The following is a 19,334-nucleotide window of genomic DNA, read 5'->3' on the forward strand; positions in this document are numbered from 1 at the left end:
TGGGTGTCACCTGATTTGTCTGTAATCATAAAACCAGAGAATGTGTAGTATTACTAAACCCAGACTCAAGTCTAACCTCCATCTTAGAAACCAAAAGGAAATATTTTGTTATTTTACTTTAAAGGCAAACAAAGAAAAAAGAAATATTAGGACCGGGCAAATAGCACACCAACGTCAACATGCAGAGAGAGTGAGAGAGAAACACAAAGGGAAAAAAAGCTAGACACGGTGAGAGGCACTGAGGAGGAGGAGGAGGAGGAGGAGGAGGAGGAGCGCGTGCTGTTTCCTTTGCTAAAAGCAGCCTGGCGCGCACAGCAGCAGCAGCAGCATGGCGGGAGACCGCGAGGCCGAGTGCGAGACTCCAGAGCAGCCGCAGGACCAGCACGGCCCCCGGCAGCCCTTCCTCATCGGGGTCGCTGGCGGCACGGCTAGCGGAAAGGTAGGCACTACAGACTTAACTTTCCCCTAGACCAAGGAAGCGTGTTTGAATTAGGATGCTTCTAACCTTTCTTTACTCTCTGTGTGTGGATGAGGAGGACGCCGTGACCGCGTGGTTTCTGTCAGACCTCACTGCTTTTCCTAACATGTTTCCTTTCCTTACTGTATTGTCCGTGAGTTTTAGTGTCATCTACCAGCTGGCTAACTGGCTAACTACATGTCAGTAAGCCGGGGAGATCAGTTTTAGCAGTCATTTTGTGCGTTAGTGCTGTTAGACGTTAGTTTTCGATAACTCCTAGACAATGGGTGACCTCACTTATGAAAATGTAGCCTAATCCATCCCATTTACCATGATGTTTGTCGGAGCAGCGTGTGGCTGGCCCAGCGGAACTGTCAACGTCATACCGCTCAACTTTTAATAAGAGTTTAACAGGAATGAATTTATCCACGCCCGTCTCGTTGTTCAGCATCACTTAGATTTATTTTTAAGATGACAAAGCGCCAGTTACTGCTCTGTGTTGTTGCTGGTGTATGAAAAGCATGAGTCGCTAGCTTTTGTGCTTAGCCAGCTCGCCGACAGATTCCATCAGATTCGCCGGACTAGATTCAGCCGTCAGTGCCACCTCAACACACCGGTAGCATTTTGAGGCAACTATGTCAGGATGTTCAATTAAATATGGATCTTACGCTTTCAGTCGCTCAAAACGTTCGGTTAAGTTAGTTGATGGGTACAGCTAACGGCAAGTGTCTTGTAATACATTTCTCTAAGCGCACACGTTCACAAAGAACAGTGACCCCCTTTGTTTGGTTGATGACGCGGTTTTTTTTTACAGTCCACCGAGTTATATTTTCTCTGCATTCAAATGATTGGTTTAAGCTCAGTAACTGGTGATACTGAAGTGCTAACGGTAGATGTTTAAGGATGCTGTTGGTAAACGGTAATTGGGTCACTACAGTGGATGGATTTGCCACTTCTCTGGCTCACAGATCGTGACATGCTTGAAGCGTTGTGTGAATCAGCTGTTTGAATCTCCTTGAATAACTGATAAATGAAAAAAGTCAGAAAAAATCAGTTTGTGTGAACATCTTTTCTGCTTATACAAAAATGGTGTTGAATTTCAGTTTCATATATGTGCATCATTTCCACATTAATGTCATGACATTTTTTTGTGATATTTATGTATCTAACCTGTTAGTTATATATTCATATTCAGCACCCTTTAGAAAAAAACAAAACAATGTATGCACATTACATTTTTGCACGTGTTTATAGAGTTATGGAGGTTTTATCACTGTTATTTATTAGCATAGTCCTAGCACCAGCTGGCAGGTGGCCTTGCTGCATCTCTGCACTGCATTCAGACTGCACTGAAGGAAGTGCTGTTTGTACTTGGTAGTGGTTGATATCACTTCTTATCGACCTCGTTTGGATGTTCTTCTGAGTTATAATTCTGAGTTATGCTGGAATGTTGTGTCTTCATTGTACTTATGTAGGGACATGTTGTTGATAGAATTTGCAGTTGTTGGATATTAGAGTGATGCCAAAGAGTGAACCTTGTTTAATTCAGTCTGCTTATATATGTTGGATAAAAGAATTTCTGGATCCCAATCATTCATGGTAGTGCGTCGTACCACTGGTGTCCGGCCTAGCCTAGGTGGTATTGGCATTAGATCTCTAAACTGCAGAGTAGCTTGTTGGGTACACAAAAGGGCCTCAGACTGAGGCAGAAGAATGTTTAGTCAGCACTGGCAAGGGCTGGACAGTTTTTTTTTGTCTGGCCTGCAAGGTTAAGTCTGTGTCTGCAGTAATGGGCAATGACAGGCCAGGGCAGGGGTTTCCCACCTCACAACAGATCTGTCCTGTTCTGGCATTTTCACTGATGGGGGGTCAGTGGGGACAGTAGGGGCCTATCCTATAAAAGACTAATTCCCTAAGGTTATTGACATTTTTAATTAATTAATTAATTTATTTATTTTTTACTATTTCTTAGTGATGCTAAGGAGCTTACAAGCTAATTTATGTTGCTGTACATAGGACCAGTAGCACAACACAGAACAAAAATATTGAAATTTAATGTAAAGGTTCTGTTTAACAGTTCTCAGGCTTTCTTTCATGAATATAAATGGCACCTTAGATGAGCCATAGTATTAGAACATGTAAAGGCCTTGAACTTGTTATGATGCAAAGGCCTGAGGTGGTCATGTCTGTTTATCTTAAAAGATGCTGGGAGCACATGTTTATAATTGCTTACAAAGAGCCAGGAACAGCTTGAGAGTGCTTGCGGATTATATGTTAAATGGATTGAGACAGACAGTACTGCAGCTGGTAAAATCTCTGGGAGACCTGGTGGAACAGGGCTGAGAGATAGATTGGCCTAATGAGTTCTGTCTCCTGTCTGAATGTCCGTTTTTGTAGCATATTAAATGTAGACAAGTTCCATTAGTGTATAAGCTTTGGTGTTTTAGTCCTTTTATTCAAACCTTGTGGTGACTTCATTCATTTTCTCTTAGTCTCACCCTTTCTGTTTGTTTATTTATACATTTATTGTATCCACTAATTGTTGGAGTCTGTGATATTACATGTTGGTTTCTCTACTGTTTGCTAGGTTAGATGTAAGCTGCTGTTACCAGTTCACTCATCAGCATAAGAGTGGCAAAGTTGCTGATAAGCGTATGTTACTTTGCTCTTGACTGTTAGAGAGTTCTTTGGTGACATAAACAAAGTGGGAACAGTGAATGTATTTTGACAACCTTTAATTGGCTACATAATGGTACATCCCCTGTATACATTTCAGACTGTCCCACTGAATAATGACTAAATTGGTGTTTACAGCAGTCTTGCACAGAACTTCCTGTCCTGTGTAAAACATGGTGCTGCCTCCTGTTTTTATGCTCCAAACATATTGAACTTGTTGCAAAAAAATCAATTTTTAGTGATTTGACTTAGTTTTAAGACCCAGCTCAAAACATACTTGTTTAGTTTGACTTTCCTGCTGTAATGCTTAAATCTTGTTTTATCATTTTGGTGTCATTAGTTGTTTTTAAATTTATTGCATTTAATGTTCTATTTTATTTTATTCTATTAGCTGTTTTTCTTTTATGCACATTTAAAGACACTTAAGCTGCATTCCATGTATAGTTGTATGCAAAGGTTTGGGTGCCCCTGGTCAAATTACATTTTGTAAAAAGAAGCACACACACATTACATTTTAATGGACAATTACTGTTTATTTGCTGAAAAAACTAAAACATAAAATGTGACGTGCAAAAGTTATGGCACATTTGATATTTAGTTGCATTTTTTCCCCCAAATGTCAAATTCATACATAAAAAAATAGAAATTGTGCACTAAAGTTTGTCGCCTGTAGAGAATGTGTTTACTTATTTTCACTTCCACAGAAAAATAGACTAAACATGTAATTTTACCTCCTTGATTGTGTGAAAGACATTATTATTATTATTATTATTATTATTATTATTATTATTATTGAAGAAACATAGAGCATACAGCCTTTCTGAGCTTTTTTGCTTTCATATGTTTTGTACGAATTGTGACAGACTGTTGCCATGTGGCTGGATTGCAATGTGGCTAAATATTGGTGGTCAGAAAGAGTTGCAAATAGCAAATTACTTAAAGATGAAGATCAAATTCTTCTCTATAGCACACTGTGTCCAGATTGTGTGTGTATGTGTGCGTGGGTGGTTTCTGAAATAGAAAATGCCTTACAGAGCCCAGTTCCCTCAAACTTTCCCTTGATCAGGTCTGTAGCAAATGATATAAATATTGCTGTGACTGTACGGTGCCTACCACACATTTAATAAAGCTACAGTATTGTTAAAATGTGTCTGTAACAGCATTGGTAACAGATGAGAACGTAACATCTGGGTGAACTGTACACTTCTGCCAGTAGTAGATACAGCAGACCCAATAGAGCAGTAACTTCTTACAGGGGCATTGTAAGCCTTTGGCAATAATAAAATACCAATTAAATATACTATGTGAATTTACATACTGCATAGTTACTGGTCCGTCTATGAAATAATTTCATATACAAGACAATGTAGATGGGGATTGAAAGCAGTTATATTGTTACACATTAGTTATTAGTAAATAGTATTTTTTTTTGCAGGAATCAGAAATTAGACCACCTGTGGTAAACTGTTTTATCAGTAATTTGCCTTATACTGCCTTTACAATCTGCAGTACACCCTGTCAGCATATTTTGAGTTGACATCTATGGCTGGGTAATGTTCATTTTTTTGATATTGATAGTAATATCACTACATTAATTTCAATACAGATTCCTGAACTCTACTTCTTGTAATACCTCCTTTAAAAGTACAAACTGAAAGTGAGTGTGGCTTAAATCAGAAATGAGTGTGAGGTGCTGGACTGCAGAGTAATCAAAAAGGGCAAGTGTTAATAACAAGCTTACAGGATGCAATTTAGACAGCCAATCAGCAGTCTAGATTTTGGAACGGTATGCTTGTTGTCTCACAGATGCCAAGACTACCTACTTAGGTTTTTGGTACTGAATGACATAGTTTTTCAAAAATAATTTGGTTGGTACCATAAAGGTATTGGCTTTTCCTGGAAATATCTATTGCTGATTCATGCCACAGGCAGGGAATATATACAGTATATTATACATGGAATAAAAAGGCACTACTGGAGAAACTGAGAAATAACACATGAGTAAGCCGAAGTAAGTGAGAATGATAACAAGCAGGCCTTCAGCAAAAGAATAAAATGTGCTGTGAATTCTGTGATCTGCCTGCGGTTTAACTCCCTGAATAGAAAATTACTTTAGAGAGTCTTCCACATTACAATGAAGGACATGAAAACCAAGACAAGAAGTCTGCATGTCTGTGCCACTACAGGTCACTATAGTATTTCACAACAATATCTCAGATGAAGACATGGTGTAAGTCTCAAGCATGTGTAAAAAAAAAAAATATATTAGAAAAGGCAAAAAAAAAAAATTCAGATTTTCAAGATTGTGCTGTACAAAGCTGAACACACTGAATTCTACACAGAATTACACATTGATTTCATTCATGTAGTTTAATATAAAGTTTTTTTGTTTAATGATTACTTACTGATATTAAACAAAATAGTAAACTGTGCAACAAAGTTAAAAACACCATTGATCAAGTCATGTGACACTGTAGGTGTTAAAGGCCTTTTCACGACTTGCTGTACAAGGCAAACTACTCATTTAGACTTGAAAAGATGTAAAAGTATTACACTTCAAAGGCTTTATTTACTTTCCAAGCCTCGTTGCTCAATTCTGACTTTTTGCTCAGATCCAATCTTTCTAACTGTAGGTAAGTGACTCAAATCTGTCATTAATGTAAATGAACTTGCGTCCTGAAACAACCTGCATGCACATGCCCTAATCAATAACGTCACATGAATGAACCATGTGCGTCATGAACAACAAACAAACTAACCAGTGGAAAAAGCCTCCATTGCGAAGATAATTTATTTTGTACAGCTTTCAGCTGTTCACTATTAGAGCAAGACAAAGGCAAAAACAGGTCAGATGCCTTTGCACTGTTTACTGGTTGGGTTAAATACTGCGTTATGATTAAAAGATGGTGCATGCGCTGTAAAACAACATATAGATTCTAATCTGACCGTTCTCATGATGGTCTCATGGGCACGAATCAGATATCTACCCGATCTAGGAACATATATGAAAGTGGCCCAGATCCGATTTGAAAAGTAATTTTTGTAGTATTTGTTAACGTGCACCAATATTGCGTCTGTGTTCTATGTTTTATTTATATGGCACCATTCAGACATATAATGCAGCTTATAGTGCTTTATGTTAATGTTTATGTTAATTAAATGTAAACTATTGTTTAATTTACCACTTATTTATAACTTCAGTATCTGCAGAATGCTGATGAATTTCTTCTACACTTTACAGTACAGAATCCAATTTTCAGTCATTAACATGTGAACCCATTTTCCAGAGGTTCCAGAGGTTAATGCAAAACCCTGTCTGAAAAGTTATCTGAATGATTTTTTTTTGTTTCTGTTTTACCTTTAGTCATCAGTCTGTGCAAAGATCATGGAGCTCCTTGGCCAAAATAAGATTGACCATCACCAAAGGCAGGTTGCAATTCTCAGTCAGGACAGCTTCTACAAGGTGCTAACTTCAGAGCAAAAGGCCAAAGCTCTCAAAGGACAGTTCAATTTTGATCACCCAGGTAAGGCAGCAGTAATATAACTCAGTTAAATAGAACTGAAAAGCAGTGGAGAACAATAGTTAAATAATGTATCTATTTGGATATTACACTCTTGTATCATTTTACAGATTCATTTTTTTTTAAAACAGCTAAATGATTATACCCCTTCCATCATCTTGTTACCATTTCTGTTGTGTTTGATCCCATTCTACAGAATGCTTGATGTACCTTGTATGTCCAAAAGTATCCAAGCCTACAAATAATGACATTAAAATGACAAAAAATCGAATTTACACAATATTCCATTTACCCCAGTGCTGAGACATGTTTGGTATGCAGATTTTGCTTGAAAAATGATCTCACTGATTTTGACCATGGCATGATTGTTGGTGCCAGATGGGCCCGTTTGAGTATTCTTTAACTGCTGATCTCCTAGGATTTTTACACGCAACAGTATCTAGTGGTTACTCAGAAAGATGCAATAAAGAAAAATATGACTGGCAGTGAAGAGAGGTTAGATTGGTCAGATTGGTTTGAGCTGACAGAAGGGTTATAGTAACTCAGATAACCACTCTGTACTATTATGCTAAGCAGAAAAGCAACACTCTAGAGTCCATATGCCCCTGTAATGCATTTGAATGTGAAGGGGAGTCTGTGAGGAGTCAGAATTCAGCACAACTGCCTGCTGCGTTTAGCTAGTTTCAAGTTTATTTGTTATTTGCACAACATGTCAGGACCTGTATGCATTGAAATGCTTGTGGTGAGGCTCAGCTAATCACTCGACAGAAAGTAAATAAGTAAAAATAAAATATAAGAAAAACAAACTGAAATATATTAAATATACACAAACTATAGAGAAAGTATACAAAAATATAGAGACAATATACATTTTAAAGTGACTTAGTGTTATTGTTCTCTAATAATAATGCTGACAAAGTGACTGAGTGATATGGTAGTTGGGGAAGAACCCACAGCTTCACAGCTTGTTCAAAATCCTGACAGCCTGTGGGTAGAAACTGTTCATTAACCGGGTTGTTCTAGCCTGTGTGCTACAAAATCTCCTGCCTGATGGCAGGATGGTGAACAGGCTGTGTGCTGGGTGACTGCTGTCTGACCGGATCTTTTTGATTTTCCTTTGATTTTCTTTTTGATTTTGCTACACAGTGAAGTTTTGATTTGTGTATTTTTTAGTTCACATTTGGTTGAATATTGACTGCTAGTGTTTGTACAACGTTAACCCCCTAGCTCCAGTTTAAAATTAAAGAAGCAAATTTGGACACCAGACATGTCTTGGCTGATTGATCTGGGGTATGTGGAAAATAGTGTAAATTTGATTTCTTGCCAAACCATTCCTTTAAGGTGCATTGCTGACACAAGTGTTGAATTGCACACAAACACAGATGGTATAATTTACACAAAAAAAGCATAAGATTTAAGGAGCCTGAGGTCACCATGCCCAATGCCAGTGGCCGGCTAGAAGGTCATAAAGTCTCGCAGCATTGGACTGTGGAGCCGCTCTTCTTTACCTGAATAGAGTTACTGCAGCAAAAAGTGGGCAAACTGCCTATTAATTAATTGATTTCAGAAAAAAAATGTGTGTTGACCAGATCTTTGGACATATACAACAAATGACAGGTATCTGCAGTCTTCAGCAGATGCTGAAGTGTGTGTCAGTGTGTGGAATTTCCTGACTTAACAGACCTGCTGTCACACTAGCCTTGTAACAGTTTGTCACCTTGCCCTAGTGATTACCAACCTGTGGATCTTTGAGGCTCATCCCTTGTTTGCTTTTGTCATTAGATGCATTTGATAACGAGTTGATAGTGAAGACTCTGTGGGACATCATGGATGGAAGAACAGTTCAGATCCCAGTCTATGACTTTGTTACCCATTCAAGGTCAGTTCTTAATGCTTCTTAAAGAACTATGAATTTGATTTGGACAGCGATAGTTCAGTAGTGTGTTTTTTAAGACTGAGGCTTGAAGTTACAGCCATTTTTGGCGTTTTGTCGTTTATGTGTACGAATACCTGGTTGAAGAAGCTTTTTTGTTGAGTTTTCATTATCCCTCCGGCTTTGTTTCTCTACAGGAAAGAGGAAACGGTCACTGTGTACCCAGCTGACGTGGTGCTATTTGAGGGAATCCTCATGTTCTACTCACAGGAGATCCGGGACCTGTTTCAGATGAAGCTGTTTGTGGATACAGATGCAGATACACGACTCTCACGCAGAGGTGAATGGAGAAAAAAGGATTCATTGTTCACAGTTGAAATCCAACACAAAATAAACCAGGAAAAAATCTGATTGGTTTGTACAGTTTTAATCCCTTAAACCAAAAATGGCTTTTATGTGAGCCTACGCTTTATTTCACATTTCTAACTACATAGCTTAAACATTAGTTTCATAGTAGAATAACATAGAATATAGAATAATTCCTAGTGTTATGTTTAAATAATACATACTTAACTGAAAATTTTTTAATTCCTATGTAATTTTATTTCATGGTTTGTCTTTTAGTCTTGAGAGACATCAGTGAGCGAGGACGGGACCTAGAGCAGGTGCTAAACCAGTATATCACGTTTGTGAAGCCTGCCTTCGAAGAGTTCTGCCTGCCAGTGAGTCAAGCTGTATTCCACACCCTACTTCTCTTTATAGAACCTTCCATCTTTCTCCCAGTTCAAAATCTGGCAGAACATACATTAACATTTTGGGTGACACTGCAGTATTTGAGTAATACATAATGAAGTTGCATTATTTATTCTTTTCTACAAAAAAAATCAACCAAACAATATTGCTTCCTTCCACTGTTTCAAGTTTTGATGATGATTGAATCGAGTTAGATGTTTTTACAAGTGGGTTTCACTGAGTGGCTTCCAAATCGTATATGAAGTTAGCACAGCATTTTTGGTTGAGACTGGAAAGTTGAAACTGGAGTGTGTGTGTGGTTAGTGCTGGGTGGTACTGATAAACTGAAGTATCAAAATATTTTCCAAATATAACAATACTATGGTATGTGATTTAGTGATTCAGTAACCAGTTGTTCATTTGATTCATTGAACTTCACATAGTAAGGTAACAGAATGTATATTACCGATTTATTTTTATTTGTTAGCTTACTATTAAAGGTTGAGTGAACTCAACATTTCAAGGTAACCAGGTTACTTTAAGTTAAAGCATCAAACCATTTTTAGTTTGGTACACTATGCTAACAGAATGTCTTGCAAACCTGACATAAGTTTGTTTTGAGTGGACTGTTTTGTTCTGTTTTTTTTTTCTTTTGAAATTATACCAAAGGGAACAGTGTTGTAAATGCTAACCAGATTTTCAGAAAGGAACCTTTTTTAGATAGAATGACATAATATAATGGATATAATGCTTGCTATCTGTCAGTGTAAAACTGCTGACCAATATCATTGTGACACACTGTTGGTATACCAGTACAGACAATATGTCACCCAGCACTATTTGTGGTCATTGTGTTTTTCACTAACTATTCAGTTTAACTGTCTTCATGTTTATCAGTGAACCACTATTCCTCCTTCCTGTGCCAGGTGTTGCCCTTCTTTTTACCTCTTTGCTCTGTGTCACTACCACACCTGCTGTTTGAGCAGCCAACTATGTTCCTTTTGTTGTGTTTCTATAGAAAATAAATAGTGTTGTTTGTATAACCCTTTTTTCAGTTAACATAAAAGAAGCGCAAAATTTAATTGGAATATAATGCAAATTATGAACCCATATTATGATTTATGTCCTAACCTTAAGTGTACCCAAGTTTTTATTTCAGATTTTATTATTGTTTTGTAGCTGTTTAATGTTTGAGTTCTGTCAACATATTTGTTCACATGCTGCAGTATTTGATTGTGCAACTACTTGTTTTTACAAGTCTTACAAGTCTTTTCACAAATGTGTTATTAAATCGTTATTTCCTGGTCCCAGTTAAAATGAGTCAGACATTGGAAACTTTTCCAAGGAGTCCGTTTCACAAAGAATGTGTTTGGCATGAAGTCAGCAAGGAACAGGTTCAGAAATGCTTATGAACTGAAACTCACTTGACAGGATTTTTCCCTGGAACTCTTACATAATCCTGCTTGTTTTTATGTTCTCAGACAAAGAAATATGCTGATGTGATCATCCCAAGGGGAGCTGATAATCTAGGTGAGATTAGAGTGTGTGAATGTGTGTAAGTGGGTGTCTGTTACTTTATTTCTTTGTCCAAATGTGTGATTAGGCACTGCTTGACCATGAAACTGCAGAAATGTTTTGGTAACATCTATCTCTTATTTTGTTTTGGAATGCCATGGGATGTTTTGATGGTGTCTAACAAGGCCATTCTCAGATTCTACTATGTGTGTTTGTGTGCCCCGCACTCCCTCTGGTGCTTGTTTACTCCCCAAAACTTACTCCTAGTCATTTCAAGTTTGCTAGATTGCTGACCCCTTATGTGGTAACAAGCAGTTTAGAATATTTTATTCAAGTGAAAAAAAGATTTATAAAAATGAAGCAAAGCAGAACAACAGTTCAGATGCTTTTCCTTAATCCAGATCTTACAAATGCTTCAAATTATTCTCTGACCTTTTCCATTGTTTACACCTTAATGATAGCAGATATTTTGATTAGGGATATGGGAATTGTGGACCAGTGCAATATTTTTCATGTACATACCAATACATAAACATTTATAAAATGTTGAAACTATTACTAAATCCAGCTTGATTACAGGGAAAATATAACACTTATTTGTAAAGGGGTTATAGTGCAGTAAAATAAATAACTTTGAGACATTTTAGCAAAGTAACCCAGCATCACTACAACATTGTAGTCTTCCAGAGTACAGCAGTCATCAAATATCAGTTGGAAATCATTTAAACATCTGTTTGATGCTGTTATTTCTTTTTTCATGCAAACATCTGCTGATACCCACATGGTACCAATATCACTGAGCATCCCCATGTTTGAGTATTTTACTTGGTGTAATACCATCCCATTGAAGATGGTCATCATGCCTACCCACTACAGATGTTATATGCAGCTCTGTTTAACTTTGCATGCTTCTTATCTGTTTTCAGTTGCCATAAATCTGATAGTGCAGCACATCCAGGACATTCTGAATGGTGGTTTGACCAAACGGCTGAACGGTTGTCTCAATGGCCATAGCGCACCACGAAAGCGGCAGCCGTCAGAGTCCAGCAGCAGGCCACACTGATGCACACTGAACGTGGGAATGAGAGAAGGATGACAGTAAAGGACTGGAGGGAGAAATGGAGGATTGTTTGTACATACTTGCAGTTCACAAATACTGTATTTAAAACAGTTAAGAAATTCAAGAAATGCCTTCTTTGATTTTGTATTATTATTGTTTCATGTCCTTTTTTGTTTTTGTTTTTTTTGGGTTTTTTTTTGGTCTGTGCACTTTTTGAGGGAAATGCTCCTGGTTCAAAATGATGACAGGTCAAACTTTTTTTTTTCTGTCTTATTTATTTATGAATTCTTTTAACTCTTTGCCCCCCTGTTTGAGAGGATTTGTGAAGTAAAGGAGGAGAATGTCCACACGGCTTTACAGTTTTGCCAAATGGACCTAGCTGGTAGAGTAGTAGGCTAGTGCAAAATTGTGAAGGTGGGAATACAAAGTGAAGGTCTTGCATCTTTCAACATTACTGCTAGAGCCCTTGCCTACTTAGAGTTAATGTCATATATTGGCATGATATTTCCTGCCAAGCACTTTGTCAGCACTTCCGTCTTTGGCCTGTTACCAATTATTTCACCAGAAAGTACAATCTGATCATCGCTCCTAAGGAAAGATAACTATCTTCATGCTACATTTCAGTAAATATCCATCTTCTGTACACATCAGGGTGGAATTTGTATTGTAAAAAGAAGTAGTAATTCTGTGACAGACACTTAAAGCCAGAAGGGAATTTGGTTATTCTCCAGGTCCTATGTAGCCAGTTCCTTTAACACAGATTAAATAAGTCCAGAACCCATATCAGTGTCATTTGTGTACCATACTTGATGTTGCATCCTTTGTCTTCTACATTTTTATAGGCCGATGAAAAATCATGTACTTTAAATATTTTTTTTGTTTTGTTTTTTTTCGTTTGTTTTTTTTTCCTGAACTTTTGCCAGTCTTTAAGTATTTTAGGTCATGAATGCTCTATATATTAAGGACTACGGTCATCAGATTGTTTTGCCTGCATGTCTTTAGGAGATCATTGACCTTCTTTATTTTGGGTTAGTGTTTAGCACTACTGGCCATGTTTTTGTTTTGATTTTGTTACCTAGCAACATGAAGCATACACCGTGATGCCACTCCAATCACTATGAAACACAAAAATCACCAAAGAATCCATTTGGCATTCTTTAATATGCATTTTCAGTCTATTGAAGGATGCACAAGGCTCACTTTTTCTCTTGCTCAGGATCCCAATGCTCGCTCCATCTCCCATAATATTCTACTTAAGCTGCTTCAGGGACGTATCCAGAGAACTGATAGTGTTTCCTTTTTGTTTTCCCTTAAAGGGCTCATTACTACTTCTCAAAACACTCTAAACACTCTTCTCTGAAGGTAGATAAAAAAGGGAACCCATTTTTTATATCATAATCACAACAAAGGTCTTACTTAATTTCTTTAAACAAGACAACCCTCAGGAAATTACAAGTATGACTCATGACCCTGAGAAAACAACCAGTATGGCTGATTTTCTTGTTCTTTTTTTCGTCTGGCAGACACATTTCCCTTTACACTGCTGCTATGATACAGGGTATTTCATACAATTACAAGTGTAATATGCATTTGATGTGATTATACACTATATTCATAATTGTGGTGTTTTGGGGGCCAAAGTCCAATAAAAATCTCTGCCATAAGGGCCTAACATATAAATGTTACTCTGTGACTTGGTTACTTAAAGTTTGCTAGGTTTTTGGCCTGTCCCCAAAAGTTGTGTAAATAATTGCTTTTAGACTGCTCATGTTTTATGTACAGTATTTAATGTCTATGGATCAGTGTGTTCTGATATAAATCATTACCAACTGCCTCCTAACTAGCCTGTCTAAGGCATGTACTGCTTGTATACATCTACAAATACTCATGCAAAACATGCACACCTAAATCAGGTATACCCATGGTTTGGTTTCTTCAGATGCCAGCTTTTGGGAAAAAAAAACTGCAATATGCCTTATATCAACTGCTACTGACCACTTTCATTACCATAGAAACAGGTTAAACACGATCACTGTAACTGACACAAAACCACTATGTGACCATCATAATCCTATGTGATTACAAATGATGCAGATTACAAAACACTTGATTTCATTGTAAGGTGTGAAGTTCACTGTGGAGTTTATTCTTGTGCAATGCATCCATAGACTCAATTGCAAATTTTGTATTGATTTTCCTAGATTATGTCACATATGTATAAATGTTGATATTCCCAAACTGGAAATTTGACACTTTCTACTGTTAAAAGAAGCTTGCATATATGCAGTGTTATGCCTGGTGGGCCAGGTATTTAAAATGAGTTGATCTTAAATGAGTGATGTCTTTTGGCCATGATCCTTGTATTTAAAGCTGAGAGATCTTTGTGATGATAGATTTATGCAGATCAGATTCCAGGTGTCTTTGAATGAAAGGTCCACACATGAGATGATGGTGGTTCTGCTGTCAGAAAGCTTGCAAGCAGCGCAAGCCACTGCGTTCAAACAACAATCTATAGGCTACTGCTTGCAAAATATCTGAATTAAAAACCTGGATGATGTGTTCGGTCTTCATTGTAAGCGTCTCAATCATTCACATTGTATTGTAATGTAAATGTGTTAAACGAATTAAGCAAGTTGTATAAAAAGATAAATGAAATGAAAGATTAAAATAAAGTTTTGTACCTTGCATGTGGTCTGCCTATAATGTTCATATACACTGTGTCCAAAAGTGTCCAGACACCTCTTCGAATTCAGCTTCTTCAATGTGCGCATACAGTTTGTATAATCTATAGAAAAGTATTTCTAAATGGGACGCAAATATCAAATATCTTGTTGGAGTAGCAACTGATCCAGAACCAATCATCCACTAACCTCACTAACACTCTTATATGTTAATGAAATTCCTCTGGCGTTTTGCAGTCATGTTTCTGACAAAAATAGAAAATGGCCAGGCTCCCCTTAAACCAGAATATATAGGCCATCGCTTTTTTACCAGAGACCCCCCAGAGCCGGTTTATGAGGAGCCTGGCCACTTCCTATTCCCCCCGTTATATCAAAAACAGGACTGCTAAACAGCAGAGGGCGCCCGCGAGTAAGTCCGCAATGAATAGCGCTCAACGGCTAAAAACGAAAAGTTAAAATAGTTTCTAATCAATCGCCCAGAACGTTTCTTTAATTTTAGAAAGTAAAAGGATGTATTTCACTAAAAAAACAAAGAAATCTTACCTATATATTTCCTTTTTTCTACAGCAAACGGGTTTTGGACAGCAGGAGGCGGGCATTAGTGCTAGAGCGTGATGATTGATTGGCGAGCGGAGCAGCTCATTGGCTGTTCGCGCTCACTGACGTCATGGACATACATGAAGAGCCGTTTTAAACTCCTATAACTCGTGTTTTAAAGCTCTTAAACATATAACAGCAGTGTTAAAATGTTTTATGCTGTTCTGTGTTTAGGAAATGAATGTATTATTTTACATTAAAATGTTTAAGCATTTATAAACTATGATTTTGCTCAAATGCTCCATATCAACCCATTCATTTTGGACTCACTCGGGAGCGCCCTCTAGTGTTTGAGAAACCCGGAAGACATTGCAGACTGATAATTCTCCTCTCTACAAGTTCTCTGGACCCCCACCACCACACCGCCCCAGGAGAATCTGTGTTTTTACTGCCCTCACGAGGTCGCCGTTGGTAATTACAAGCTCGCCCCAATCATCATCAAAACGCGCCCTTCATGACGTCAGTGTGCGACGCTGTAAGCTCGTACGAGTTGCTAATCGGTGGTTCAGTTTGGGACCCGTGAGGTTTTGTCGCTTTACATCTCCGGGAGTCTTCAAGACTTTAATAGCACAGTTATGTCGACAAGCGACTTCTATTTAAGATATTATGTGGGCCACAAGGGAAAATTCGGACACGAGTTTCTGGAGTTTGAATTCAGGCCGGACGGTGAGTAACTTCCAGTTTAGCGCCAGTGAGCTAAGCTAGCGTTACCTAGCCAGCGTGCTAACAGCGACCAGTGCCGTCGGAGTGAGCGACCGGCTTCAGGCCTGAAAATCAGGTTTCACTCGAACTTCTGCGAGGAGAGAAAAGTTTTGTCGTTGTAATAATATTAGTAATATTATAGATGAGTATAGTGGTGAGCTAGCTAGCTCGGTCTACGTAGACTTGAGTTCGTGTTCGGAGGTTATTTCAGTGAAGGCGGTTCAGTTGTTAAACTCCATCTCTTCTGGGGCTGCACGATATGAACCAAATAAACGTATAGCGATTACGGTGCAATTAAAATTTCTTCGTGATACATTTGAAAGGTTTACTAATGTAATTCTACTTTTCTATATTTGTTGGATTATGGGGTATGTTTATATAAACTCCTACATAAACACTTATTGGGTCAGGATACTTACAGCACTACAAAGTTCAAACTTTATTTTGATGAAGAACCTGTTTTGAATGTTGCAATCTTTTGCAAGAGCCGTACTGTAAAGGCCACAACTGGGTTTTGATTAGGGGTGGGCAGTAGATAATTGCATTACAGTATGGTTTTGTTGAAAATGTTGTATGTATGGTTGTTTGAATAGGAATCTAGTAGTTTTTAAATGTGGCACTACCGATCTTTTTTCCTCTCTTCCAACTTATCAAACCACAGAAAAACTAAATATCGTGATGCAAGTTTGTGTATGTGATGTTATATTTTGCAACATTGTTTACCCTTAGTTGCAAGAGGTTAAATATTATGCAGCCCTGTCTGCCTAGCCCTGTCCTCACAGTTGTTAAACCAGTGTAGTTACACTTGTAAATTGTAAGGTACACACACCAATTAGATGTTAACTATTACAGATTTCTGTAGAGTATGGTAATGATTGTTCTGTTTTTTGTGTAGGGAAGCTGAGATACGCCAACAACAGCAACTATAAAAATGATGTCATGATCAGAAAGGAGGTAAAACATTTGTTCTTTATATTTTAAACATTCTTTTGTGTGAAGAGCATGGTTTCAGGTTTATGTCGTCTTTCTTAGGCTTATGTTCACAAGAGCGTGATGGAGGAGCTGAAAAGGATCATTGACGACAGTGAAATCACCAAGGAAGACGATGCATTGTGGCCCCCTCCTGATAGGGTCGGAAGACAGGTTTGTCCTGCAACTAGAACATTACTTTTTCCTCACACTGCAAGGAAAGCAGTCAGTCACAAACTTTGGAAAAGTAAGTTTTCAGGTCATTTTAAGTATTCAGTTATTTTGATTCTTTTCATTTTCATTTTCTAGGAACTGGAGATTGTCATTGGCGATGAACACATCTCTTTCACAACATCCAAAATTGGATCTTTGATTGATGTCAACCAGTCTAAGTAAGTGTTGCAGCAGTGTGACAAATGTAAATGCAAAATGTAAATAAGTGAACTGTGCTTTTGGTAAATTGTTTTGACAGATAGCTGAACATTATTAATGTTCTTATATTTACCACACATTGTTAGCCCAAGTTAACAAACATATATGACCTGACCGGGGCTAGTTTAAAGTTCATATTTATTGTTTAAACCAGTTGTTCTTAAGCTGGTCCTCAAATTTTACCTCTGTTCCTATGTGTTGGGTGAGAGCAAAAAATCAGGACCAAAATGGGTGTCTGAGAATCAGTTTGAGAACCACTGGTTTAAACAACAATCAATAAAGCCAGTAACTTGTAGATTTTAAGCTTTTTTTGTCATGGGGTAACTTTTATCTAAGAAACACATTTAAAAATTAGCTTAAGGCTACACTCAACAGAAGCAACATGACTTAAAAAAAAAAAAAGTCAGTTGTAGCCTACCATAACTCTGCCATGTAGTTAAATGTCCTGTTTTTGATAGTGCTGTAAATTACAATGAGAAGGTTTAATCTTTGCTATATCCCTTTATCAATGGTATGGTGCTACCAGTTAAAAACAAGCTAAGTTGGAGAGTCAACTCCATCATCTCCACCAGCAGGAGTCAAGAGTTGGAGTCAGCTCCAGGATTTCTGGAGCTGATCATGTATTCAGTTGTTGCCTATTGCCTAAACCAGAAAATAAATTAACATTTTTAAACAAAAGCGTTGATAGAACATTTAAGGATTTGTCACACAGTAGTTTAGAATATGTCTAAAGGAGTGAAATGTGGGGTTTTTTTTATACATACTTCTGAAAATCCACAAATGTTTCCCTCATGGTGATCAAACTAAAAGACATGACCTACTAAATGTAATACAAAAGCAACATAAAAATACAAGATATTTGGAAATGGTTTTTTTCATTGTCCAAAAAAGTTAGATGTGTAGGGTATAATTATTATTATCCCACTAAAGTTATTCAAACACATATTTGAATTAATTTGTTGATGTCCAAATAAAACATGCTTTGTATGTTAGAACCTTATGAGAGAAATCAAATAGTGCTCACCTACAAACAATTCATGTTAACACAGAAAAAGGATGTTTTCCTCTTGTTTTCATGTTATGTGGCCATTTGCTTGTGATCATCATTTGGTTTCATGCTATACAGATAATGCTTCTGGACTCCCAGTGAAGAATGCCCCTTTCTCACTTGTGAATTTAATGGCAAGGGTTTGTCCTGTTCCTTGATGTAATGAGAAACTTCCAGCTTTGCATCACAGGTTTTACCTGCTGTTGTGGCCTGCATTACATCAACATTGCTAATCCATTGAATTTTCTTATTCCTCAGGGACCCAGAAGGCCTCCGGGTGTTCTACTACCTGGTACAGGACCTCAAGTGTCTTGTCTTCAGTCTCATTGGGCTCCATTTCAAGATCAAGCCTATCTAAGTTCAACAGTTTTTACAGTGTGACAGTTCTTTTGTTTTTTTGGCTTCTTAACATTTGTAAATTTCTGATTATCTGCTGTTGTTTTTTTTTTCTTTTCTTTTTTAAATAAATGATTGATTCACTCAAACGTGGGAGTTCCTTTTTTTAAAGTAGGAAGTAGGCCTGGGTGACATTAAAAAAAATAATTAGCACTATATTTTTTTAGTTCAGAAAGTCTAGCAGCTTAGACTTTATTTTGTTGTTTATATGCTTGTTTATAACAAATTTTAATAAATCTTTTATAAAACTCATTAAATACAATAATACAGAGTAAATCAACATCATCTGAAAAGTACTTCGCCTGTCATTATAATAGGTTTGCTGTAAAGTAAACAAACAGAAAGGGAGGAGCCGTGCAGTAAAACTAGCATCAGTGTGTAGCAGGGATAACTAACGAGCAGCTTCTGTATGTCTCTCTTTCTCTCAACCAGAAAAAGCCGACTTATATAATATTTTTCACACACTTCACAAATGTGAACCACAACTGTCCAACATATTTAACAGTAAATTAGTACTCCGGTTATCGGCTGTTTTTCCCCCACCATGTCAATTATCGCCTTTTACGCATCGCCAACGGATTACTTGTCAGTTATGGACTACATCCGATTACATCGCCCTGTTGCCCAGACCTAGTAGGAATTAAAAATCATAATGGACAAAGGACTGGAACTGGT

At 37.5% G+C, this 19,334-nt stretch overlaps 2 protein-coding genes across 2 annotated transcripts; both read left to right on the top strand.

Annotated features, from left to right (window-relative positions):
- Nucleotides 1–328: 328 nt before the first annotated feature.
- On the top strand, nucleotides 329–13,255 carry uck2a (uridine-cytidine kinase 2a). Its single transcript, XM_036579240.1, has 7 exons — nucleotides 329–439; nucleotides 6,498–6,657; nucleotides 8,437–8,533; nucleotides 8,725–8,867; nucleotides 9,152–9,249; nucleotides 10,741–10,789; nucleotides 11,701–13,255. Exons 1-7 carry the CDS (start codon nucleotides 329–331, stop codon nucleotides 11,835–11,837), a joined length of 795 nt encoding a protein of 264 aa, XP_036435133.1. The 3' UTR covers nucleotides 11,838–13,255.
- A 2,307-nt stretch (nucleotides 13,256–15,562) lies between these two features.
- Nucleotides 15,563–18,748, top strand: magoh (mago homolog, exon junction complex subunit). The gene is made up of 5 exons (XM_036579243.1): nucleotides 15,563–15,778; nucleotides 16,710–16,768; nucleotides 16,847–16,957; nucleotides 17,093–17,175; nucleotides 18,522–18,748. Exons 1-5 carry the CDS (start codon nucleotides 15,688–15,690, stop codon nucleotides 18,619–18,621), a joined length of 444 nt encoding a protein of 147 aa, XP_036435136.1. The 5' UTR covers nucleotides 15,563–15,687; the 3' UTR covers nucleotides 18,622–18,748.
- The last annotated feature ends 586 nt before the right edge of the window (nucleotides 18,749–19,334 follow it).

Source organism: Colossoma macropomum, unplaced genomic scaffold, assembly GCF_904425465.1.
Source record: "Colossoma macropomum unplaced genomic scaffold, Colossoma_macropomum, whole genome shotgun sequence".
NCBI lineage: Eukaryota > Metazoa > Chordata > Actinopteri > Characiformes > Serrasalmidae > Colossoma > Colossoma macropomum.